This window comes from Rhinoraja longicauda, chromosome 17, assembly GCF_053455715.1.
Source record: "Rhinoraja longicauda isolate Sanriku21f chromosome 17, sRhiLon1.1, whole genome shotgun sequence".
NCBI lineage: Eukaryota > Metazoa > Chordata > Chondrichthyes > Rajiformes > Arhynchobatidae > Rhinoraja > Rhinoraja longicauda.
This window is the reverse complement of record NC_135969.1, coordinates 35,795,999-35,823,894: the sequence shown is the minus strand read 5'-3', so window position 1 is coordinate 35,823,894 and position 27,896 is coordinate 35,795,999. Positions and strand designations below refer to the sequence as shown.

Sequence of the window (27,896 nt, the reverse complement as noted above, 5' to 3'; positions counted from 1 at the left end):
AATATTTCTAGCATTTTAATGCAGTTTGAATTTATAGCTGATCAAATGCAGTAACCTAAATTGCTGTTCCAAGAAGACAGTTTAACTGACATTATTAATTATGGGAGAATTTAATGTTTAAGTACTTGCACTTGTATTGGTCAGCTTTATGAGTGGGTCAGGAAAGTGTCAGGATCGTGGTTGATAACCGTCCATTTCATCTGTTACGGGGGAATTTTCGCGATATGTGATTTTAAAAAAAAGTGGAATAACATCTGAAAATTATGATTTGGGTTTTTTTTGTTGCAGGGATCAACATGCTCCTGAAAATGACAACACTGCAAACAGTGTGAACAACCAGCATTTTTATTGCATTTAAGAATGCTAATGTCAGTAATTAGTACTGACTACACACATGAATTTTTTTATTGTCTGCATCAACAGACATGGAATGATGGATTACATTGATGTAAGGAATGAGTTCCTGTGTGCCTCTACAATAATCTCTTAACTGGCAGCAACAACATTCAAAGCACCATGATAACACAATGTCCTCAATCTGTACCATTTTTGAAAAAAACAACCCTTTAAGAAACAGATTTTCATTCACTGGCTTTTGACAGTGTAAAGGCTGTGTCTCTCATTCCTGACATTGAAGCTACCTGAATCATGGTACTTCGATCATGATAATGTATGCTTTTCTTATAGAAAAAGCACGTAACAAATTATCTTTACATCTTGGCACCTTGTAAAGTTCTTTTTTAAAATAAAAAAAAATTATTCAACAGATTGACGCTCCCCAGTTTCAATAATCATTACTCCGCTGCAACTGGCCCTGGAATTCATCATGCTAAGTATTCACGACAGCAGGAAGAGAAATGACTTTTTTTTTAAACTGTCTTCTTCAAATCCTTCAAACTTTTAAGACAGCTGCAGAGGGCAGTGACTGGACCTTTGTAAGCAAGAAGTATCAAAACAGCCTAACACAAACAAAAACTGTACAAAATGCTTCGTTCAATGGTAACTTAAAACTCTGTCAACTGTACTACAGTTAAAGCAAAAACAAAAGTCAGGGATTTTCTCCCAATGTCAGCAAATGTCTTCTGTTATTTTCAAAGCAAGGGGTTAATAAGTAAAATACATGTGCAGAACATTTTGCAGTTTCAATACATACAGTCGTTTTTCAAAGCTTTCTTTTTTTTTTTAATATAGTCAATACAATGCAGTTGCACAAAAAGCAAATGTGATTTTAGCAGACTTTTTTTGTTTTTGTTTAAAAGAACAGTGTTTAGAAAGAAACAGAAAAGACAAAGGCTTGCACCAACACATTGGGATATTTATGTACAATGTAACAAACCCCCCACCCTTTAGAAGCAACTGTATATCCAAACGGATATGGTGACAAGGTTCAGTCATTGAAATCCTGTACATAAAAAGCCTGAGGTTCAGAGTTGATTCTGCTGAAAGGCTGTGGCACCTGCTAGATATGCAAGCTCTACTTTTGCTAGTCTTTAGACTAAACATGCAAGACATACAACTAAGTGCAACTGAGTGAAATGTTTTATTTTTCATTCCCTAAAAGTCTGAACTGAGGTATGCGTACGAACAGTTTCTCATGCTGTTAACTTTAGTCATGTCTAGCTACACATGCTGAGAATGTACTAATCTAACCTTCCTTTTCCCTCATACGGAGTTAACCAACGGGCCACTCAGTTTGAAAGCATGGGGTCTTTTCTCATTATCCCATTTAGCAACTGCCTGTACATCCACAAGAAGCTGCCTGAGATGCCGTTACAAATATATATCAAAAGACCACAGACCGCCCAGTTAACAGAAATTTGGATTATGCTGAAAAATAACTGCTGCAATGTCTCTTGTACCAAGCTTGTGAGTGCACAGGAGGGTTTTTTTTTGTGGCAAACATGGAAAAGAAACAAACATTTTTTATTTTTTGCTGAAGTGTGCCAAAATAAACCGAAAATAAGTAAACTTGGCATAAAGTAGATTGGTCTCCAAACAAAAGTCACACACCATCTTTCAAATACAGCCTCCACCATGAACATTTATTTTTACCTAAAAAGACTATTAATGTGGTCCAGTTCTCTCTTGGAAATGATTCCTTTGCTCTCTGTATTCCCATTGGAATCTTGCATCTTCAGGTTTTTTTTCCCCCCGCACTACTCTCATCAGCACAGAAAAGTTCTACATTCACCTTCCTCCGATGGACTGCTTGCTCCCTTTGTTTTGTGGCCCTAGTGCCATAATTCCCTGGTTTGGTCACCGATTTCTACGATTAAAATTCCCCGACAGTGAGTGAGCAAAAAAAAAAACCGTAATTCATTATAGGAAAACAAAACATCTGGATTTTCAGAGATAATACCTTTGGTTGAAACATCCACCTGGCCCGCTCCAGACATTGTTAAAAGGAGACTTTAACATCACAGGTTTAGCATCTGTGCATCAGTCCATTTTTAGCCATTTCCCCTCTAGATTCTGGTACCTCCTTTGATCAACAATAAGAGGATATTTGGCTTCATCAGATAAAGCGTCAAACAGAGAACATAATTTACCTTTTAAGATCATCTTTGGTAATCTCAGAAAAATTATCTGATTTTTAACAAAAAACAGAAAAAATAAATAAAAGCTCGGAAAGCTTTTTTTTTCAACTGACAACCTATATAGTCCTAAATAAATACATGAGAGTGGGGTTGGGGGGGGGAAAGTGACAGGAAAGTGACCAATCGCAGTCTCGAGACAGGAAGGATGCTAAGCATATTGGAAAACAATTCAATGACCTATATTTAACAGAATTACCTTCTGTACGTAAAGTTTGCTTCAGCATCACCATCGGCTTGCAAGATAAGCTCTAGTGACATAAGGTTTTCTATTTTGATGCCTACTGCAGACTTTTCTAAGTTTTGCTGAAATAACAAATCTCTATTGAGCTACTTTAACACAGCACTGGACGTGAAAACCGTAACTGAAAAAAAAAAAAGCTTAAACTGCAGTGTAACTTATTATTTTATACAGACAACACATTTTCATGTTCTACTTGCTTTCAACTCCGGTTATCTCCTTACTGAACCTGAACAACAGGAATAGGTTTATGGCGCACACGCAGGAGATAAGGGATAGTCACTCAATGCGCTTCTTTTCTGTCATTCTGTCCCCTTGTTCACTGGTGGCATCTTTCCTCAAAGTGAACCGTTCGCCTGGAGTTTGGAATGTTGACTCTGCCAGTCGACGCTAAAACGTGCCCGCTGATTGCCGTCCCACAAGACGGACAAAATGAGCAGTACTGTGAAACTGTGCACGCAATGAAAACTGGCCTGAGGTTGAACTGTGTATTTTTTTTAAAAATAATAATAATCCCAGTGAAGTTAAAGGGGAGTGGATGACAGAAAAGCTACTGAATGTCTAACAAACTTGATGCGAGGCATTTTGGCCCATTGGTTTTTAAAAAAAACCTCAACATTCAACCACTAATGCTGAACTCCGAACTTAATGAGGTTGTCCATTAGGCCTGTGGCCTACAATTATAAAACTGCTTGTGTGCAGCAGAAGCAAACAGTGATACAATAAAATTTCAGCAAATTATTTTTCACAAATTATTTCCCTTCTCCCCTGCCCCATGAAAACAAGTGTGGATTGAAGGCAGTGATATTAAAACAATCCACTTCCAGGACTGTGCAACTCAGTTTTAGACTCGCTCTTCCATTTTGAATATGCAAGTTCTGGGGAAGAGCTCTACCTGCAGTTTGAACAATTTTAACAGTTTTGATCAGACCCATGAGTCCAACTTGGCAGAACTGCAGTCCAATGTCGGCTGTACAGTCTTTGTGAGGGTGACAATACAGCTCAGTAACTTTCAACACTGATGTTGACTTCAGGAGAGGAAAATCCTAAGTACCAAACAAGTCCATCCAATGTACGTAGAATACAAATTCCTTTTTTTCCAACAAAAAGTAGAAAAAAATCAGAAACATTCCCCAATGGGATTCTTAATGGCACTAAAAGTCATTCAAAACATTTCATTATTTTGTCAAAAAGGGGCTGAAAATTCCTCCAAACTGCCACATTAGGGAGAGATTTCACAGGTAAGTCTGACAAGCTTTCTTTTCGTTTAATCTTCATCTCAGGAAATGATGGCAAGCATGCTCATTCCATGTCTTCATTCCCTGGGTCCTCTTCAAATTCTCTATCATTGTCCAGCTCTGGACTATGGTTTGCTGTTGTCACTAAGGACAAGGGGCCTTCCATATCCTCTGGGTCTATTGGCTCTTCCTTAACATGGATTGGATACCTGTTTAAATAAAACAAAACAGACCATTTTGGTTTTAAACGACAATAAAGGAAAAGCTGAACCAAGTCATACAGCACATAAACTGGCCCTGAAGCCTGTTTCAACAGTCTGAAGGGTCCCGACCCTAAATATCACCCATCTGCTTAATTACTCCAACACGTACTCCAAGGGCGGCACAGTGGCGCTACTGCCTTACAGCGCCAAAGACCCGGGTTCGATCCCGACTACGGGGTGCTTGTGTGTACGGAGTTTAGACGTTCTCCCCGAGATCTTCCGTTACCTCACACACTCCAAATACGTTTGGAGGTTAATTTGCTTGGTATAAATGTAATTTGAAATGTAAAATGTAATTTGTCTCTAGTGTGTGTGTGTGTGAATAGTGTTGGTGTGCGGGGATTGCTGGTTGGTGCGGACTCGGTGGGCCTGTTTCCGCACTGTATCTCTAAACTAAACTAAACCAAAGCTTTGGAATAAAATCTAGATTTTCATTAAAACTTTGCGCTGCAAGTACATTTCTTTATTTTGATAAGAATTTATTTTCCAATATGTGTCCCTTTTAGGTAGTGGTTTGTACTTCTATTGATTTTAGCCTGCTATATCTTTCTGTCAATAGTAGTAGTAATACTAAACTAAACTTTGAGTCTATCTACAGAAACGAGCCTCTTCGGTTGGATTACCCCATGCCGACCAACAGTGCCCTCCATAATGTTTGGGACAAAGACCCAACATTTATTTATTCGCCTCTGTACTCCCCAATTTGAGATTTGTAATAGAAAAAAATCACATGTGGTTAAAGCGCACATTGTTAGATTTTAATAAAGAATGTGATTTTTTCTATTACAAATCTCAAATTGTGAAGTACAGAGGCAAATAAATAAATGATGGGTCTTTGTCCCAAACATTATGGGGGGGCACTCTATATGCCCTCATTTGATCCATGTCACATCCATGTACCTGTCCGTGGGTATTTTAGTGAAAAGGTGAGTAAAGTAAGTCATGCGGATGGCTCTTTTTAAAAATAAAAATCGAAGTAAGAAGAGCTTAGGAACTGGAAAAAACAAACTCTCCAAAAAAAAATTTACATAACAAATGATTTTTTAAAAACTAAATAAAACAATAGATTTACAATATGCAGAAAACCCAAATTAAATGAGAGTAGGTGCAACAAAGCCCGCTGTTTGTCAGGCACCTTGTGGAAGCTGATCACTGTGTATAATGCTGCTCTAGTTAACATGCAGAACCTGTGAGGCTTTTCTCCAGAGGATGACCCTGAGTGAGGTTCTATCATTAATCAACTTCAGCCAAACACAGCAACCAGACACCATGATACATGCTTTAAACTCCAAATTAATGCATATTTTTACAAACTGTCAATAATGGAAGAAAAGCACTGCCAGGAAACAAGGGCTGAGGGGAAAAAGCCTGCTAAACACAACAGTGTGATAAGAAACTGCATTCCTAACGAGAATAATAATGCTGTCAGTTGTAAACAAGGCGGAACATGATCCCAGCCCTTGGACTGGGCAAGGGATGCACTAAGGAGATGAGATCTGCCAAATTCTCATTACTGAATAGCACATGAATAACCCATAGGGGGAACGCAGGTTGATTTTATGAAACCACAGTGATAACAATTGAAAAATGTCTTGTGTAAATCACATTTACAACAATCTAGTCAGAAACACAAATAGATTTTGGGGAAGCTATGTCAGCATGCTCGTGTAAACATGCCAGTAAGCAAACAGCGCCTTCCTGAGTGCCTAGAATTGAAATAAGACAGTGTGTTCAAAATGATTTTGTTTCTTTGGCTTAACTATCATGCACTTAAAACAGGAAGTGCAGTGGGAGAAACAGAGGACGCCCTTGTTGCTTTCAAAACAATCAACTTTTCACAGATATTCACTTCTTTATCTTTTTGAAAAAGGAGCAATAAATCGGACTCTTTCGCCCTCCCCTCAGTGCGCTGCCTCTCTCTCCCATCACCAATAAACCTTATTGAGCTTAACCTCCCTATAGTAACGGCCGCTCCCCCACTTTGTACCTTTCCATGATTATCTGCTGCATTTGCTTTAAAAAAATCTATTTGTATGTTTGATTTATAAAGAGAATGACTTTCAACACAACTCCATGTTTGGAGGTTTCATGTGTTTTTGCCAATGTACACAACATACCAATGTGAGTGTGTAGGGAGGAAATGCAGATGCTGGTTTACACCAAAGATAGACACAGCATGCTTACACCCCAGAGGTATGAATATTGACTTCTCTAACTTCAAGTAACTCATGCTTTCCCTCTCTCTCCATCCCTCCCCATCCCAGTTCTCCGACCAGTCTGATGGTCCTGGTTTACATTTTATCTCTGTTTGCTTCGTTGTGATCTTCTCCTAGCAAACAATGATTTATTCTACCTTTTCCTTAATCTACATCTATTTTGATGTCTCATTTTCACACCTTTCCCTTCCTTATCTCTGTCTCCCTCTCCCCTGACTCTCAGTCTGAAGAAGGGTCTCGACCCATTCCTTCTATCCAGAGATGCTGCCTGTCCCATCTACACCAACGTGATTTGCAGCTAACTTCGAACCATAGCAAGTTGTAATTGTCATCTTGGTGCAATAATTAATCTGCACTGGATGTGTACTTCCCAGTATTTCCGAGATTAACAAAGAAATTCAAAAACTTGTTTTCACCCACAATGAGCACATGCCTCACTCGACAATACGTGCATTGCTACTGATGTGTTTAAAAAGTGTACGCATAAAAAGCTTTCAACGGCACGTGAGAAGCTTTCAAAGAATGTCACCACGCCAGTGAGTGGTCTGACTTAACCACCGTATAGCAAATTCTTCATCAGGGTATTTTTCACATCAGGTACAAAGCAGAGCTGATTTTATCTGCGCCACTGTTCACGCACAACATACCAGATGAGACACAATAAACAAGAAAGCATTCAAAGACTCTGGTGCTTCTGGCAACTGCTGTCCACAAAACAAAATGTACCTTGACTTCACAGGAAAACCTAAACCTGTAGAGTGCACACGCCGTCACTTCCATTCGCTGAATTGAACGCGTCGTTAAACCCCGACTTTAAATTGGAGTGCAACTTCTGGATTAATCTCTGCGCCGGATTCAAATTTTACAATGCAAAGCAGATGTACAAGATGCAGCAAACAATACTAAATTAATCATAACATCTAATCTCACATATGTTGATGTTTGCCTTTAAACAACAGGCAGTGCTATAGATTGCCATATGATGCATTTTTCCAAGCATCAGCTGTGGGGGAATTTGCTCAATAATAATCCCTATAAATACCCGAACGCCCAGAGGGACTGCACACCCACCCATCCTGCCTTACCCTTCCTGTTTCAAAACTCTGTCCTCAATACCATTCATATATAGCATGAGCAGCAATCTCCCATTACTTCATACTGTTATATATGCGCTCATTATATCGTCGTCTGGTACTATAATGCTCCTATTAATTTTCCTTTTGATATTTTAAGAGTGATCTATAAATCATGAACCCTTTCATAGGAGCCACCATTAATGCTTGGCAAATGGTGCTGTTTGCAGCATATTATTTTAAGCTTATAATGCAAGGAAGTGAATGAGCAGTTTTATTCCACAGAATTTATTACAACTTTTGGGTTTTCAGTGGCTGCGGGCAGATTTATTCAATACCTTTATTTTGAGTGGCTGTGTTGTTATCAGAATTGTTTGCAATGTAAAATGATGCAAAGGATTGCACTCTAACCTGTTTATATTAAAAAAAGAACCAACTTTGCTGCAGGCCACCTTAGCTCTAACCATTGCCACTTTGTGCATTAGTATGCTCATGCTGGTTTGAATAGTTATTAGTTACAGAATGGAAACAGGCCCTTCGGCCCAACTTGCCCACACCAGCCAACATGCCCCAGCTACAATAGTCCCACCTGCCTGCGTTTGGTCCATATCCCTCCAAACCTGTCCTATTCATATACCTGTCTAATTGTTTCTTAAACTTGGGATAGTCCCAGCCTCAACTACCTCTTCTGGCAGCTTGTTCCATACACCCACCACTCTTTGTGTGAAAAAGTTACCCCTCAGATCCCTATTAAATCTTTTCCCCTTCAACTTAAATCTATGCCCTCTGGTCCTCGATTCATCTACTCTGGGCAAGAGACTCTGGGCATCTGCCTGATCTATTCCTCTCATAATTTAATACACCTCTATAAGGTCACCCCTCATCCTGCTGTGCTCCAAGGAATAGAGTCCCAGCCTACTCAACCTTACCTTATAGCTCAGACCCTCGAGTCCTGGCAACATCCTCGTAAATCTTCTCTGTACCCTTTCCAGCTTGGCCATTTATTTCCTATAACATGGTGCCCAGAACTAAACACAATACTCCAAATTGCCTCACCAACATAGAAAAATAGAAAATAGATGCAGGAGTAGGCCACTCGGCCCTTCGAGCCAGCACCGCCATTCAATATGATCATGGCTGATCATCCAAAATCAGTACCCCGTTCCTGCTTTTTGATTCCCATTCGGCCCTTGATTCCGTTAGCCCTAAGAGCTAAATCTAACTCTCTCTTGAAAATATCCAGTAAATTGGCCTCGACTGTCTTCTGTGGCAGAGAATTCCACAAATTCACAACTCTCTGGCTGAAAAAGCTTTTCCTCATCTCAGTCCTGAATGGCCTACCCCATATTCTTATACTGTGACCCCTGGTTCTGGACTCCCCCAACATGAGGAATATTTTTCCTGCATCTAGCCTGTCCAATCCCTTAAGAATTTTATATGTTTCTATATGATTCTACGATTCTATCATTTAACTTCTATTATTTTTCTGATCGACGATAGGACCTAGCTGTCGAACTGCGTATGCATCCAGCTCTGCCACTTAAAGCACTCGTCACAGAGTGGCACTTGCTAATATGACAGTTGTTCATCTTTACTCAGCTTTCACCATTCTCGTTTGTGCAGCCACAACTACACCGCATGATTCCTTCAAAGAATACTAAGGGCAAAGCTTAAAATAATCTGAGCCTTTTCCAACGCGCTATGATTCCAAGATCACATACAAGCAGTAATGTGAGGGAGATTAATAAGAAAATAAAAATTGTTTACTTGGATTTATTGACAGATTCATTCACTATTCTGCTATAGCTGCAACAACACTAGTTTATGATGTCTAATAAAGGCAATGAATGTGAGCACAGCACTGGGCCTGTACTCGCTGGAGTTTAGAAGAATGAGGGGGGGACCTCATTGAAACGTACAGAATAGTGAAAGGCTTGGATAGAGTGGATGTGGAAAGGATGTTTCCACTGGTGGGAGAGTCTAGGACTAGAGGTCATAGCCTCAGAATTAAAGGACGTTCTTTTAAGAAGGAGATCAAGAGAAATTTCTTTAGTCAGAGGGTGGAGAATCTGTGGAATTATTTGCCACAGAAGGCTGTGGAGGCAAAGTCAGTGGATATATTTAAGGCAGAGATAGATAAATTCTTGGTTAGTACACATGTCAGAGGTTATGGGGAGAAGGCAGGAGAATGGGGTTAGGAGGAAGAGATAGATCAGCCATGATTGAATGGCGTAGACTTGATGGGCCGAATGGCCTATAGACAATAGACAATAGGTGCAGGAGGCCATTCGGCCCTTCGAGCCAGCACCGCCATTCAATGTGATCATGGCTGATCATTCTCAATCAGTACCCCGTTCCTCCCTTCTCCCCATACCCCCTGACTCCGCTATCCTTAAGAGCTCTATCTAGCTGTCTCTTGAATGCATTCAGAGAATTGGCCTCCACTGCCTTCTGAGGCAGAGAATTCCACAGATTCACAACTCTCTGACTGGAAACGTTCTTCCTCATCTCAGTTCTAAATGTCCTACCCCTTATTCTTAAACTGTGGCCCCTTGTTCTGGACTCCCCCAACATTGGGAACATGTTTCCTGCCTCTAACGTGTCCAACACCTTAATAATCTTATACGTTTCGATAAGATCTCCTCTCATCCTTCTAAATTCCAGTGTATACAAGCCTAGTCGCTCCAGTCCCTCCATTCCGGGAATTAACCTAGTAAACCTACGCTGCACGCCTAATTCTACTCCTATCACTTATGATGTTATGACAGTAACAACAGCAAAAGCTTCTGATCACTTTCAACCTTTAAACACTGGCATGTAACGTTGTAACGAAAAAGTACAAGAAATGTAAACATTCCTATTGCTAGCAGGTTGGAAAAGTCATCAACTTATCATTTAAAGTTTTGAAAAATCTAAAATTTAATAGGTGTTCCTTTACAGTTCTTGTCAAAGTTAAAATCCAGCATGAACCTCAAACCAAGATTTAGATTTGAGACATTAGAGATAGAGCGTGGAAACAGACTCTTCATCCCACTGAATGCATGCCGACCAGTGTTAACCCCTTACTCTAGCACTATCCTACACACTCGGGACAATTTGCAGAGGCCAATGAACCTACAAATATGTCTTTGGAGTGTGGGAGAAAACCCGGAGAAAACCCGCGCAGTCACAGGGAGAACATACAAACTCCGTACAGGCAGCACCCAGAGTCCGGATCGAACCCGGGTCTCTGACGCTGTTAGGCAGCAGCTTCACCGCTGCGCCACCGTGCCGATCCATAGTCGGGATCGAATCTTTTGTATTTTTGAGAATTCCGCTCCATTTTGCCTTCAAGTTACTTTTGGTTTTTACAGTTGCAGCAGCCAAAAAAAAAAACCGCACACACAATATCAAATAAAAATGGTTTAAAGCTCACACAAAAATGTACTTTGGTGAAAATGAAACCCTTTTAGAAAGCACTTGCAAGCAACCAATCTCAGCATAATAAAGGGCGCATCATTTTCTTCAGAACATTCTGTATTGGGTGGTGCAGCATGTTAGAACATGAAGCAGACAGTAGCAGGGGTGTGGTAGGACATGGTTTTGTACTTGGAAGTCCCCATATATCAGCTTCCTGAGCACAGATGCAGTGACAGGGGAGTTAGTGAATGGAGGTCAAGTCCTTGTTAAGAAAGGGCAAGGTACATATCGCCCACAAATGTATTTGCTAGGTATAAATGTGTGGTTATCCACTTTGGTGGCAAGAACAGGAAAGCAGACTGTTACCTGAATGGTGGCCGATTAGGAAAAGGGGAGATGTAACGAGACCTGGGTGTCGTGGTACACCAGTTATTGAAAGTAGGCATGCAGGTGCAGCAGGCAGTGAAGAAAGCAAATGGTATGTTGGCATTCATAGCGAGGGGATTTGAGTATAGGAGCAGGGAGGTTCTGCTGCAGTTGTACAGGGCATTGGTGAGACCACACCTGGAGTATTGCGTACAGTTTTGGTCTCCTAATCTGAGGAAAGACATTCTTGCCATAGAGGGAGTACAGAAAAGGTTCATCAGATTGATTCCTGGGATGGCAGGACTTTCATATGAAGAAAGACTGGATAGACTCGGTTTGTACTCGCTGGAATTTAGAAGATTGAGGGGGGATCTTATAGAAACTTACAAAATTCTTAAGGGGTTGGACAGGCTAGATGCAGGAAGATTGTTCCCGATGTTGGGGAAGTCCAGAACAAGGGGTCACAGTTTAAGGATAAGGGGGAAGTCTTTTAGGACCGAGATGAGAGTTTTTTTTCACACAGAGAGTGGTGAATCTGTGGAATTCTCTGCCACAGAAGGTAGTTGAGGCCAGTTCATTGGCTATATTTAAGAGGGAGTTAGATGTGTCCCTTGTGGCTAAAGGGATCAGGGGGTATGGAGAGAAGGCAGGTACGGGATACTGAGTTGGATGATCAGCCATGATCATATTGAATGGCAGTGCAGGCTCGAAGTGCCGAATGGCCTACTCCTGCACCTATTTTCTATGTTTCTATGGTCACTTACACGTTACGTCAGCAGAGAAAGGTGGTGGCTGTGGTTTACTGTTGATCCAAACCATTGATTGTAGACGTAGTGTGCAAGAATTAGAAGGGTATCAAAATAAATTGGTGCACAACATGGCGAGTTCTTCGATTTTAAGTGAAATCATTTTTCATTTAAATTTATTTTTGCTCCTTTGACAGACAAATGGGGTCGAGGAAAGAGCGTTCACGTCAGGGCCCTGTTTCCACCAATCTTTCCACCACCACACACAAGAAGCGCAAGACGCCATTGTCTGCAGATGCCGAGAAGTGTGTTCAGCTCTGGCTGAACAACTTCTAATCTTGTGATGTGGACTCGATAAGAAGACAGACAAATGGATTAAAAATACAATGTGCAGATGGTCTCTGTGGTAAGGACCCATGTACCGACGAGCCGATGAATCTCCACAGTCTGACACAAAGTGCTGGAGTAACTCAGCGAGCCTGAGTTACTCCAGCACGTTTTTATGACTTTTCTTTTGGAAACCAGCATCTGCAGTTCCTTGTCAACAAGTCCTACAGTCTGCTGGCTTGGTGCCTATGAAATGTGAGTCATCTGCTCTCACAGTGGTCAGCTTTGGGTCATGGCAAGACTCAAAGCGATCATAACATACACCCAATCCAACCAGAACCCATTGCATAAAGTCAAATTCGTGAAGGATAGGTTGCGAGGCTAACGATGAATAATGACCATATTTTGGTGAAAACGATCGAATAATGGCACTTTCTGAAGGAGGCTGTAGAGAATTGTTGTTGTTGCCAATATAGATGAGAGTGTGCAGAAGTGTATAGTTTTCTCTGTACTCATTATGAAAATGTCTACTTGGGCAAAGGAACGAAGGGCAGTTGGTATCTGTTACAATATCCGTGCCTCAGTCAAAATAGCAGTAAGTCAGAAATAAATGGCTAATGTTTGGCACAACTGCACAAACTAGGACACTCTCAGTTAGATGTTGTGTTATCTGTTATACGTCACTGCTCATATCTTTGAGTCTTTGGCGTACAAAAGTGAATACGTGGTAATAGACTGGCAGAGAGGGAAAAATAGGACAGATAAATGAGTCATCGGTTCCTTACAGCAACCAGGCATTCTGTGATTCCGACCACCCAAGAGAAGATTATTGAATTAAAAAAAACAAAAACGATTGAAGCAAAGAAGCGAGCAGAAGCAAGACTTAAATACTCACATTGTTTGCAGTGGGGAACGTCCTGGACTGCTGTCACTCTCGTTGCTATTTGAATGCTCCACTGCACCATTTAGCTCCTCATGGATAGCACTCACCATTGAGGCTACGGTGGCATTTCCCATGGAAGCAGTAGTGTATAGAGGTATGTTATTTTCAGCCATTGAAACCTACAAAGCATACAATGAAAATAAGCTTAAAGAGTGATCTAATTAATCTAATAGCTTGATGCTATGCAGTTCATCTTCAGTGTTAGCATCTCCTAGGGCTTGTTTACTACATAACATCGCACAGAATAGTTTAAAGGCACTGACATGAGTACCATCTCTGAAATGATAACAAGCAAGTGTGTCGTACAAATGCTCAGTGCCGTGCATATTTACTTCCAAGACTATTATTTACAGCTCATAAGGCCAATTCATGGAAAACTCAAAGATTGGTGAGAAAACGGTATCCAGGCAAAAATGGTAAATGGCAAGTCTAATGCTCTATCAATATGGATGTAAATGGAAGCATTTTAACGTATTGCCATTGTACTTACACAATCAATAACACTGGAATTCTCTGAGAGCGGTTTGACAATTTATTAATTTGGCAGCATTCATTTGTGTGGGAGGAGTGGAGAAGGGATATGTGGTAAATATACGCAACGCAGACTGAACTGGATCCTTGACTGATTACCTGGCTACGACAGGCCTCACTTTGCAGGAGGCTGTAACTCAAGTATATCCAGTACTGTCCCATCAAGTCAAGTCAAGTCAAGTCAAATTTATTTGTCACATACACATACTCGATGTGCAGTGAAATGAAAGTGGCAATGCCTGCGGGTTGTGCACAAAAAGAATTACAGTTACAGCATATAAATAAAGTTAATAAGTTACTAAACATAGCACAAAAAGTGTCGACAAAAATTTAGTCTCTGGGGTTATCAAAGTTGACAGTCCTGATGGCCTGTGGGAAGAAGCTCCGTCTCATCCTCTCCGTTTTCACAGCGTGACAGCGGAGGCGTTTGCCTGACCGTAGCATCTGGAACAGTCCGTTACTGGGGTGGCAGGGGTCCCTCATGATCTTGCTTGCTCTGGATCTGCACCTCCTGATGTATAGGTCCTGCAGGGGGACGAGTGTAGTTCCCATGGTGCGTTCTGCCGAACGCACTACTCTCTGCAGGGCCATCCTGTCCTGGGCAGAGCTGTTCCCAAACCAGACTGTAATGTTGCCGGACAGGATGCTCTCTACAGCCCCAGAGTAGAAGCAATGAAGGATCCTCAGCGACACTCTGAATTTCCTCAGTTGTCTAAGGTGGTAAAGGCGCTGCTTAGCCTTACCCACCAGTGCGGCAATGTGCGTTGCCCACGTCAGATCCTCTGCGATGCGGACTCCCAAGTATTTGAAACTGCTCACCCTATCCACAATAGACCCATTTATCTCCAGTGGCGTGTACGTCCTTGGATGTTTAGCCCTTCTGAAGTCCACAATCAGCTCCTTTGTTTTAGTGACATTCAAGAGGAGGCTATTGTCCTGACACCAGAGTGCCAGATCAGCCACCTCCTCCCGGTAGGCCTTCTCATCGTTGTTGGAGATCCGGCCCACCACCACAGTGTCATCAGCAAACTTGATGATGGAGTTTGAGCTGAACCTGGCCCTACAGTCATGTGTGTACAGGGAGTACAGTAGGGGGCTAAGGACGCAGCCCTGGGGGGATCCTATGTTCAGGGTGAGGGAGCTAGATGTGTGTTCCCCCATCATGACCACTTGGGGCCTGGCAGTGAGAAAGTCCAGGACCCAGGCACACAGAGGGGTGCTAAGCCCCAGTTCCAGCAGCTTCTCAACCAGTCTGCTGGGGACTATTGTGTTGAATGCTGAACTAAAGTCAATGAACAGCATCCTCACATAGCCCCCCTGGCTGTCCAGATGAGAGAGAGCGGTGTGTAGAACCTGGGAGACCGCATCATCCGTGGACCTGTTCGGACGGTATGCGAACTGTAGTGGGTCCATGTTGCGAGGAAGGAGGGCGCAGATGTGCTTCTTGACTAGCCTCTCCAAGCATTTCATGACAACCGAGGTGAGGGCCACCGGTCGGTAGTCATTTAAACACGCTGGAGAGGCATTCTTTGGCACCGGTACAATGATGGATCTTTTGTAGCATGCAGGGACCACGGACTTTGCCAAGGAGAGGTTGAATATTGTGGTGAGCACTGGAGCAAGCTGAGTAGCACAAGACTTTAGTACTCGCCCAGATATACCATCTGGGCCTCCAGCTTTCCTCGTGTTCACACGCGTCAGAGCCCACCTCACCTGATGCTCGGACACCGAGAATGTGTGCACATCCCCGGCGGTGGATCCCCCTCCAGCCTCGCTAGCCAGCACCCCTTCGGTGCTGTTTTTAGACGGCGAGCTGGTGGTGTTACCCGTCTCAAACCGTGCGTAAAAAGAGTTCAGGTCATCAGCTAAGGAGGAGCCGGCACTTCCGGTTGAGGGGGTGCTGGACCTGTAGCTAGTTATAGTCCGTAGCCCCTGCCAAAGGCGCCTGGTGTCCTGCTGCTCCATCTGTGACTCCATCTTGTCCCGGTACCTCTTTTTTGCATCCTTCACTGCCCTTCGCAGTCGGTAGGACTCTCCCTTGTAGTTGTCCATGTTGCCGGATGCCAGGCCGGAGTTGTAAGCAGCGGTGCGAGCATTCAAGGCCACGCGAATAGACCTGTCCACCCAGGGTTTTTGGTTAGGGAAGATACTGACCCTTACCGTGGGGATGATGGTATCGGCTATTGTGGCAATGAAGTCCGTAACCGCTTCCGCAAACTCATTTACGTCTCTGGAACTTTCTTGGAACATGTTCCAGTCGACTTCGCTCAGTGCATCCTGCAGCATGGCCTCTGAATGGTCAGCCCACCGCTTTACGTCCCTCGTCACTGTCGCTTCCCGTACTATCCGTTGTTTGTACTCCGGCAGCAGGAAAATGGCAGCGTGGTCAGATTTCCCAAAAGGAGGGAGAGAAACGGCCTTGTAGCCTTTCCTGAACGGCGTGTAGCAGTGGTCCAAAGTTCTTTCCCCCCTGGTGACACACGTGATGTGTTGGTAGAAGTTGGGCATGACCTTTTTGAGATTTCCCCTATTGAAGTCTCCAGCCACCAGCACAGCCGCATCAGGGTTCTTGTTTTGGTGTTGACACAACACATCGTGTAGGGTGGACAGTGCCACGTCGGTGTCCGCATGCGGTGGGATATAGACGGCTGTGATGATCACCGAGCTGAACTCCCGGGGTAGGTAGAATGGTCGGCATGAGATAGTTAGATGTTCCAGGTCCGGCGAACAGGAACGAGAAAGCGTCTTAATATTCCCAGGATTACACCAGTTATTATTGGTCAAAAAGCAGACTCCTCCGCCCTTGGATTTCCCGGATTCTTCCGTTCTGTCCGCCCGGAAAACAGTGAGGGACTCGGATGGGCAGATCACCTGGTCAGGCACCAGCGGGGTCAGCCATGTTTCAGTCAGACAAAGGATGTTACAGTTCTTTATGTCCCTCTGGAATCTGATCCTTGCCCTCAGGTCATCCAGCTTGTTCTCCAGGGACTGGACGTTGGCCAGAAGGATGCTGGCCAGAGGTGCTATCAGGATCCTCGGCCATCTGAATTGTACTACTTCTGGCAATCAAGATTAACACCTCATTCAAGTATCTTACGCAATGGGAGTGTTTCTAGGTAGGAACCAGCTATTTTTCTGTACACAGCCCAACAGGGGAATAAATAAACCCCTGTACCTTGAGGTACTCATGTACTTCAGGAATGGTCAACAGCACAGCTGATAGCTTCAAAAGTGGAGGGCATGTCATATGTAGCAATTCACACACTTGCCACAATAGGGTGTCCAAACAGAAATGTCTCTTGATCCATCAACACCCCTATGACATCCACTTTGGAATAAGGCACAACACTGTACAATAGATGGAGATAGAAACAAGGCACACACACCATTTCAAGGCGACCAAAGGCAACACTACCTTTTGAAAAAGATGGGATTCTTTTTCAATCATTTGTTTTATGTATTTTGAATAGTTTATTTTATTTGACAAGCTAACATCTGCAGCCAAGCAGGTGTTAGCTTGTTAAAATTACAGGTTCTTTTCTCGGCGATTTCCATTTAAATTTTTGCCATCAATTCTTTCCCTTCCTGTTGCACTTCTTAGTAAACCTCATATTCCTCAGGAACTTGGGACGGGCTGCTTTCAGGGGTTTAAATGAAGCAGACTTGAGCTGCATGAACCATTTCCGTGCCACATGTTGTATGGCTTCGCTTGTTAGAGGCCTTAACTGATGCACCATCCAGATTTACGCACTCAACCAATACTTGACGCAACCTGCTTGCTTCAATAAATGAACCATTCAGGTACATTAGGGTTCTCAGTAACAAGATATTTAAGGCTCAGAAACATCAGATGCTCAAAATAATCGGTGCAGCCCTTTTAATAGGTCCCACAGAATATTTACAACGTTGCTACAACTTGCCCTAGTCAGTATAGTATTGCCGTCGTTAGCGATCTGGCTGAAAGAGATGCCGCATTAAGCAATTGTGCACAAAAGTCACCCACAGTAGACTTCAAATAATATGGCTATAATGTACCAGGGACTCATTACCAAGCTTTACCAACGTGATCTGCCATCGACCATTAAGCTTTCACTATTTCTTTTAGATCTACCTTTGAACAATTGCCTTTGATGCATTATTGAGGAATGTATGCCTGCAAGTTGCATTTGAAGTAGAAACATTTCATTCAATTAGTTAATACAGGTGAGGTATGTCATCAGTGAATATCAGGATATATATATATATATACTCACAAAATGCTGGAGTAACTCAGCAGGTCAGGCAGCATCTCAGGGGAGAAGGAATGGGTGACGTTTCGGGTCGAGACCCTTCTTCCTGGAAGAAGGGTCTCGACCCGAAACGTCACCCATTCCTTCTCTCCTGAGATGCTGCCTGACCTGCTGAGTTACTCCAGCATTTTGTGAATAAATACCTTCGATTTGTACCAGCATCTGCAGTTATTTTCTTATATATATATATATATATATATATATATATATATATATAGCTCCAATTCAATTTTCCTAATTGAGATTTCTAGATGCAATAGATTGCAGGGAGACCAAAATTGCCAAAGAACAGGTACCACTGATTTTCTGCCTAAGGCCAATTAGTTTTTCTTATTGAGGGGCCCTTGATTTGGCAGTTCCTTGTTTCTATGACTTTCCGTCGTGTAACCTGGACAGAATTGGATATGTGGCTAAATCAATCAAGGTTGTAGGGCAGTACCTTATATCTGAGGAAGGATGTGCTGGCTCTGGAGAGGGTCCAGAGGAACTTTACAAGAAGGATTCCAGGAAAGAGTGGCATTCACTCTGATGAGCGTTGACAGCAATAGGCATTCACTCGCTGGCGTTTACAAGGTTGAGGGGGGGACCTCATTGAAACATACGGAATAATGAAAGGCATAGATAGAGTGCGTGTGGAAAGGATGTTTCCACTGGTGGTCGAGTCTAGGACCAGAGATCATAGCCTCAAAATTAAAGGGCGCTCTTTTAGAAAGGAGGCGATGAGGGACTTCTTTAGTCAGAGGGTAGTTAATCTGTGGAGCTCATTGCCATAGAGGGCTGTGGAGGCCGTTAGTGGATATTTTTAAGGCAAAGATGGACAAATTCTTGATTAGAACAGGTGTCAAGGGTTACGGAGAGAAGGCAGGAGAATGGGATTAGGAGGCAGAGATCAGCCATGATTGAATGGCATAGCAGACTCGATGGGCCGATTGGCCTAATTCTACTCTTATAACTAGTGAACTTCAACTAGTTGGCGATAATCTTTTGGCATCAAAAAGGTCCTGGAATTTTTCCATTGTGCCCAGTTGGCAAAGTGGGCTCTATGACCTTACTGTTCAAACATGTTCCAGTAGGTCTCAAGTTCTACAACTGGATTCACAATCATGTTATAATTTTTACCAGTATAGTGGCCACTTGAGAAATGATTATTGGGGGTGTGTCGTGATTAACTAGTTCTTTCCCTGGCCTGCTAACTAAATCATATTTCCCAAATTTACTCTTGCAAAAATTGGCACATTTCAGCTCTTGATCATAACATAGCTGAAAATTCCAAATTACTGGTGAAAAGTCTATTGTACTCCTATCTCCTACAATTACAAGGAAACTATAACCTGTAGGTTTACCGATTCCACTTTTGTCGAAGTAAGATTTATGACCTTTTTCATTGGTATTTATGACCGGCTAGCAAAGGGACAGGTAAGCGTGGATTTTTCTATGCTGCAATTTTGTTAAATGTTATTTGTGTTCATGGAATCAAAAATACAGTCAACTACACTGAATTTTTAATAATGAAGTTTGCAAGTTAATGCCCTGGTGTAATTAACAAAAAAGCGGGGTGGTTTGCAAAATATCTTTGCAACATAGTTGCCGCAAGTGGGAGGCGCAGCGGTAGAGTTGCTGCCTTACAGTGAATGCAGCGCCGGAGACTCGGGTTCGATCCTGACTACGGGCGCCGTCTGTACGGAATTTGTACGTTCTCCCCGTGACCTGCGTGGGTTTTCTCCGAGATCTTCGGTTTCCTCCCACACTCCAAAGACGTAAAGGTTTGTAGGTTAATTGGCTGGGCAAATGTAAAAATTGTTCCTAGTGGGCGTAGGATAGTGTTAGTGTGCGGTGATCGCTGGGCGGCGCGGACCCGGTGGGCCGAAGGGCCTGTTTCCACGCTGTATCTCTAAATCTAAAGTGGTTTCGTCTGATACCCCACATGCATTTTTTAACTCTGTATAGATAGCAATGCCATTTAAGACATGGAGCACCCCGGTCATATTCTACATTATTATAAAATGGAGCACATTCCCACTATTCACAGGACCAAGATGACCCAACAAGAACCATACAGCACAAACATTCCACACGTATCCACGGAGGAGAAAGCAGTTGCTCTTAAAATGTCATTAAAAAACGATGGTTTGAACCAATGCAGCAATAAAAGAGGTACGTATGTAAATAACAAGGTATAGTAAAGCAAATAAATATCCCCAGAGAAACAAATCAGATTATTTGAGTTAGCTGTGCCCCGAGTCCTTGTTTTTAAGCCATACAGCATAGAAACAGACTCATCACGAGTCCATGCTGACCATCAATCACACTAGTTCACTAGTAGAATGTAGAACTAGTTTACACTAGTTACATTAGATGTGGCCCTTGTGGCTAAAGGGATCAGGGGGTATGGAGAGAAGGCAGGTACGGGATACTGAGTTGGATGATCAGCCACGATCATATTGAATGGCGGTGCAGGCTCGAAGGGCCGAATGGCCTACTCCTGCACCTATTTTCTATGTTTCTATGTTTCTACATTATCCCACTTTCTCATCCACTCCCAACACGAGGGGCAATTTTACAGAGACCAATTAACCTAAAAACTCTCAGGTCTTTGGGATGTGGAAGGAAACTGGAGCACCAGGCAGGCACAGGGAGAACGTGCAAACTCCACACACACAGCACCCAAAGTCAGAATTGTGGTGCTGTAGGGCAGCAGGTCTAATTACTGCTGCACTACTGTGCCACATAAGTAGTATTAGCACACTGTAATGATACAAGCAGGTGTTCGAGTAACATATAACAACTACAGCATGGAAACAGGCCTGTCCGGCCCTACCAGTCCACGCCGACCATTCTCCCTGACCTAGTCTCATCTACCTGCACTCAGACCATAACCCTCTAATCCCCTCTTATCCATATACGTATCCAATTTACTCTTAAATAATAAAATCGAGCCAGCCTCCACCACTTCCACCGGAAGCCCATTCCATATAGCCACAACCCTCTGAGTAAAGAAGTTCCCCCTCATGTTACCCCTAAACCTTTGTCCCTCAATTCTGAAGCTATGTCCCCTTGTTGGAATCTTCCCCACTCTCAAAGGGAAAAGCCTACCCACGTCAACTCTGTCCGTCCCTCTCACAATTTTAAAAACCTCTATCAAGTCCCCCCTCAACCTTCTATGCTCCAAAGAATAAAGACCCAACCTGTTCAACCTCTCTCTGTAGCCTAAGTGCTGAAACCCAGGCAACATTCTAGTAAATCTCCTCTGTACCCACTCCATTTTGTCGACATCCTTCCTATAATTTGGCGACCAGAACTGCACACCATACTCCAGATTCGGCCTCACCAATGCCCTGTACAATTTCAACATTACATCCCAACTTCTATACTCGATGCTCTGATTTATAAAGGCAAGCATACCAAACGCCTTCTTCACCACCCTATCCACATGAGATTCCACCTTCAGGGAACAATGCACAGTTATTCCCAGATCCCTCTGTTCCACTGCATTCCTCAATTCCCTACCATTTACCCTGTACGTCCTATTTTGATTTGTCCTACCAAAATGCAGCACCTCACACTTATCAGCATTAAACTCCATCTGCCATCTTTCAGCCCACCCTTCCAAAAGGCCCAAGTCTCTCTGTAGACTTTGAAAATCTACCTCACTATCAACTACTCCACCTATCTTAGTATCATCTGCATATTTACTAATCCAATTTGCCACACCATCATCCAGATCATTAATGTAAATGACAAACAACAGTGGACCCAACACAGATCCTTGGGGCACTCCACTAGACACTGGCCTCCAACCTGACATACAATTGTCAACCGTTACCCTCTGGTATCTCCCATTCAGCCATTGTTGAATCCATCTTGCAACCTCACTATTAATACCCAACGATTTAACCTTCTTAATCAACCTTCCATGTGGAACCTTGTCAAATGCCTTACTGAAGTCCATATAGACAACATCCACAGCCTTGCCCTTATCAATTTCCCTGGTAACCTCTTCAAAAAATTCAAGAAGATTAGTCAAACATGACCTTCCAGGCACAAATCCATGTTGACTGTTTCTAATCAGGCCTTGATTATCCAAATAATTATATATATTGTCCCTAAGTATCTTTTCCATTAATTTTCCCACCACAGACGTCAAACTAATAGGTCTATAATTGCGAGGTTTACTTTTAGAACCTTTTTTAAACAAAGGCACAACATGCGCAATGCGCCAATCTTCCGGCACCATCCCTGTTTCTAATGACGTTTGAAATATTTCCGTCATAGCCCCTGCTATTTCTGCACTAACTTCCCTCAATGTCCTAGGGAATATCCTATCAGGACCTGGAGACTTATCCACTTTTATATTCTTCAAAAGTGTCCGTACCTCCTCTTCTTTAATCCTCCTAATTTCCATCACTACTCTACTTGTTTCGCTTACCTCACATAATTCAATATCCTTCTCCTCGGTAAATACCGAAGAAAAGAAATTGTTTAATATCTCCCCCATTTCTTCCGGCTCAGCACATAGCTGTCCACTCTGACTCTCTAATGGACCAATTTTATCCCTCACTATCCTTTTGCTATTGACATATCTGTAGAACCCCTTGGGGTTTACTTTTACATTACTTGCCAAAGCAGCCTCATATCTTTTTTTCGCTTTTCTAATTTCCTTTTTAAGATTCCTTTTACATTCTTTATATTCCTCAAGAACCTCATTTACTCCCTGCCGCTTATATTTATTGTATATCTCCCTCTTTTTCCGAACCAAGTGTCCAATTTCCCTGGAAAACCACGGCTCTTTCAAATTATTATTCTTTCCTTTCCACCGAACAGGGACATAAAGACTCTGTACTCTCAAAATTTCACCTTTAAATATCCTCCATTTCTCTATTATATCCTTTTCATAAAACAACAATTTCCATTTCACTCCTTTTAAATCCTTTCTCATCTCCTCAAAATTAGCCTTTCTCCAATCCAAAATCTCAACCCTTGGTCCAGATTTGACCTTCTCCATAATGATATTGAAACTAATGGCATTATGATCACTAGACCCAAAGTGCTCCTCAACACATACCTCCGTCACCTGACCCATCTCATTTCCTAACAGGAGGTCCAACACTGCCCCTTCTCTGGTAGGCACCTCTACGTATTGCTGCAAAAAACTATCCTGCACACATTTTACAAACTCCAAACCATCCAGCCCTTTAACAGAATGTGATTCCCAGTCTATATACGGAAAATTGAAATCACCCACAATCACCACTCTGTGCTTACTACTAATATCTGCTATCTCCTTACATATTTGCTCTTCCAGTTCTCGTTCCCTATTTGGCGGTCTATAATACACCCCTATAAGTGTTGCTAAACCTTTCTCATTTCTGAGTTCCACCCAAACAGCCTCCTTAATCGAGCCTTCTAGTCTGTCCTGCCAAAGCACTGCTGTGATATCCTCCCTGAGTAGCAATGCAACACCCCCACCTCTTGCCCCTCCGATTCTATCACATCTGAAACAATGAAATCCTGGAATATTTAATTGCCAATCGCAACCCTCCTGCAACCATGTTTCACTGATCGCCACAACATCATACTTCCAGATGTCAATCCAGGCTCTAAGCTCATCCACCTTTCTTACAATGCTCCTAGCATTAAAATATACACATTTAAGGGACCCATCATTTCTTATTCTCAGTTTATTTCTTTTCCCTTCTTTCTCTCCCACATATTGGGTCTGAGTGTTTCCCTTTTCTGCCTCCTGCCTCACACACTGCCTATTAGCTATCTGTGTTTGAGTCCCTCCCCCCAACCGTACTAGTTTAAAGTCTCCGCAGTTATTTTAGCAAATCTCCCCGCCAGGATATTGGTTCCCCTCGGGTTCAGATGCAACCCGTCCTTTTTGTACAGGTCATACTTCCCCCAGAAGAGGTCCCAATGATCCAGAAACTTGAAACCCTGCTCCCTGCACCAGTTCCTCAGCCACGTATTTATCCTCCACCTCACTCCATTCCTATTCTCACTATCGCGTGGCACAGGCAGTAAGCCTGAGATTATTACTTTGGAAGTCCTTTTTTTTAACTCTCTTCCTAGCCCCCTGAATTCTCCTTTCAGGACCTCTTCCCTTATCCTACCTATATTGTTGGTACCTATATGTACCACGACCTCTGGCTCCTCTCCCTCCCCTTTCAGGATATCCTGGACACGCTCAGACACATCCCGGACACCGGCACCAGGGAGGCAAACCACCATCCGGGTCTCCCGACTGCGTCCACAGAAACGCCTATCTGACCCCCTCACTATAGAGTCCCCTATTACTACTGCTCTCCTCTTCCTTTCCCTACCCTTCTGAGCAACAGGGCCGGACTCCTTGCCAGAGGCCCGGGCATCGTCGTTGCCCCCAGGTAGGCTGTCCCCCCCAACAGTACTTAAACAGGAGTACTTATTTCCAAGGGGTACAGCCACCGGGGTACTCCCTAGTCCCTGCCTCTGTTCCTTGCCCCCCCTAACAGTGACCCACTTGTCTACCTCCCGTGGTCTAGGAGTGACCACCTCTCTGTAACTCCTATCTATAACCTCCTCACTCTCCCTGATCAGACGGAGGTCATCAATCTGCCGCTCCAGGTTCCTAATACGGTCCCTTAGGAGCCCCATCTCGTCACACCTGGCGCAGATGTGGATGTCTGGAAGACTATCAGACTCCCAGATTCCCCACATCCGACACCCAGAACAAAAAACTGCCCTGGCAGTCATACTCTCCAAACAAAGCCCCGCGCTCGGTTACTAAACCTACCGCCCGGCCGCTACTCCAACCGCCCACCCAAAAGAACTGAGTGATCTCCTGGGAGAGGCGAAAAACCGGATAAAAAACCCAAGCCAATTTGGGAAAAAATCCGGGAAATTCCTCTCCGACCCCAAGCTAGGCGATCGAAACTAGTCCGGGAGATCACACAGGTCTTACTCCTTACTATCCCCACACAATCCCCACACACTACTTCCCAAGCAACACAGCTTGGTGCTGCTTGCTGCTGCTGCTGCTACTGCTGCTGCTTGCTGCTGCTACTACTGCTAGTACTTGTATCAATGGTGGAGAAAGAACACTTCAACGATATAAAACTTAAAAACAATTATTAAAACACAACGATAAAACAGTGGGTCTCATGCGTTTTCTCCGCACACTGGGAACTCTTTAACAGCGGCATGACCGAGAGAGGTCTGGGGTCCTGGCACCATTCTGGATCCCAGTCCAAGGAGAAATCGAATGAGGAGATGCAGGTTTGAACCGAAGATGGACACGGGGTGCTGGGGTGGCTCAGCGGCATCTCTGGAGAGAGGGAATGGGTGGTGTTTCCTTTATCATCGTTACTTTTTTGCATACCTTTCATACATTTGTTCTATATCTCTCGTTCCCCTTTCCCCTGACTAGTCTAAATTAGAGTCTTGGCCCGAAATGTCACCCATTCCTTCTCACCAGAGATGCTGCCTGTCCTGCTTAATTAGTCCAGCAGATTGTGCCTATCTTCGGTTTAAACCAGCATTCCTACATGAGTAGAAAGGAACTGCAGATGCTCGTTTACACCGAAGATAGACACGAAAATACTAACTCAGCGGGAAAGGCAGCATCTTTGGAGAGAAGGGATGGATGATGTTTCGGGTCGAGACCCTTCTTCAGAATGAGCGTCAAGGGAGAGGGAAACTGGAGATATGGAAGGGTAAGGTGTGAAAACGACAGATCAGAGCAGACGATGATCAAGGAAATGCACAGTAGTTCATTGTTGGCTGAGGAGAAGGTGGCAAGCTGGCATACAAACAGTAAAATTAATCAGGAGGACAGTGAAACTAGTCAGAGAACTGGGATGGGGGTAGGGATGGAGAAGAGAGAGGGAAAGCAACGGTTACTTGAAGTTAGAGAAATCAATATTCATCCCACTGGGTTGTAAGTTACCCAAGCAAAATATGAGGTGCTGTTCCTCCAATTTGCGTTGGGCCTCACTCTAACAGTGGAGGATGGCCTAATGAAACCTAATGAGCTCACTTGCAGATACATTTATATAATCAATAAGTCCCCACTTCTTCCTAATCTACAAACAACAGCTGCCAGCTACATTTGAAAAAAAAAATCAGCCACTCTCCCACACAGAAACAAGTTATTTACCATACAAAGCTATTTTACTGCACTAGGCGCCAAGCTCGTTCAAATCACCTTCTTTCATAAACAAGTTGGTCTCATTGCATGAGCTTTGCTACATGTTTTACAGCTGCAGATCTTAAAGGCTCATTGTTTACTTGTTATTTTTCCTAAAAAAAAAAGCTTTCCCAGCCTGGGTGGTGTTAGCTTACAAACTCCAAATTTAGTCACAGACACGTTTTAACCCTTACATCGCGCACATGAAAATTCTCCCCAAAAGAGCAAAAGTAGTGGCCAGTATCTACTCATTCAAAGACTACAAGAAAATAATCCTGGATTTATTACGGGAGATTCTGAAGGACATCTGAATCAACAAGTAGTGTGAGAAAGTTTGCAAGACCATCTAGTTCAGAGCAATGTAATCATGTCTGTTATGATTTGTATGGCATGATCTCAATATGTCAATAGGTAATACATGTATATACTGTGTAGGAAAGTACTGCAGATGCTGGTTTAAATCAAAGACAAGACACAAAATGCTGGAGTAACTCAGCGGGACAGACAGCATCTCTGGAGGGAAGGAATGGGTGATGTTTCGGGTCAAGATCCTTCTTCAGACGGATTCGGTACAACCAAATCTGACATGTGAAATCATTATATTGATGCAAAAATATTTTCATAGAGATATATTTTGTTTGCTAGTCAGTGGGGGATTAAAAAAAAAAATCATTATACATGGATATTTTTCCCACTAATTTTGGCAAATGGAACAATTAATCTAAATATCCCAATTGCTTTCTTCAACGAGTCGAGAAGAACAGGTTAGGCACAAAATGCTTGAGTAACTCAGCAGGACGGGCAGCATCTTTGGAGAGAAGGAATAGATGAGACCTTTCTTCAGACGGGTGAGAAGAACAGGTTAAAATATTTACATATAAAGACTATACAATGGCTGGTGGGTGGGTGGGTGCAGAGATGTTTTAAGTGGAGATTTCACAGCAATGTTCAAAATCTTTAAAGATTAAAATGACTGGTAAATATGGCATGTTTAAAGTAAGTAATGAAAGCAGAAGAATAAATCTTGTATTCAGTAATTCTAGTCCGGAATGCATGAGATGGTGTTTTACTTTGGCATAGTCACCAACTAGTAAGGCTGTGTTCCCATGTGCTGGTTAAAGATGAAGTCTGTGAGATACCTTCAACTGTAGTTACCACCTTAATGAAATGGAGATACCCTCTGGACAGGCAGGAACCATGGGCATTGATTCCAAATGGCAGGACAAGTTCAGCTTGACCCAGCTCAATGGTAGGCAAATGCAGAATAAATATTGACCAGAGAGGAGAACCAATTTTTGTTTAATTTGCTCACGGGTGTTAATGTCAGCATAATCTGATGGTAGAAATTTCCGTGCGTACAGATTTATCAGTAAATCTGCCAACTATTTGTTTTGAATGGTTGCAGAGTCATCACATTGTCTACTTTCCAGCCATAATTGTATGCCAACTTTGTGGAAACAATAAAGCAATATCACTTGTGCAATATAGCTTTCATTTGGCACAATT

The 27,896-nt window shown here is 42.9% G+C and overlaps 1 protein-coding gene across 6 annotated transcripts in view; it reads right to left on the bottom strand.

The window, feature by feature from the left end:
* Positions 1-234: 234 nt before the first annotated feature.
* foxp1b (forkhead box P1b) overlaps positions 235-27,896 on the bottom strand; it is a 495,107-nt gene continuing 467,445 nt past the window's right edge. For all 6 annotated transcript variants that reach the window (XM_078414505.1, XM_078414510.1, XM_078414506.1 and 3 more), the window contains 2 exons: positions 13,359-13,525; positions 235-4,282 (listed from right to left, as the gene is read on the bottom strand). In XM_078414505.1, coding sequence (XP_078270631.1) covers positions 4,138-4,282; positions 13,359-13,525 — 312 coding nt within the window. In that variant the 3' untranslated portion in view covers positions 235-4,137. The remainder of the gene's footprint in view (positions 4,283-13,358; positions 13,526-27,896) is intronic.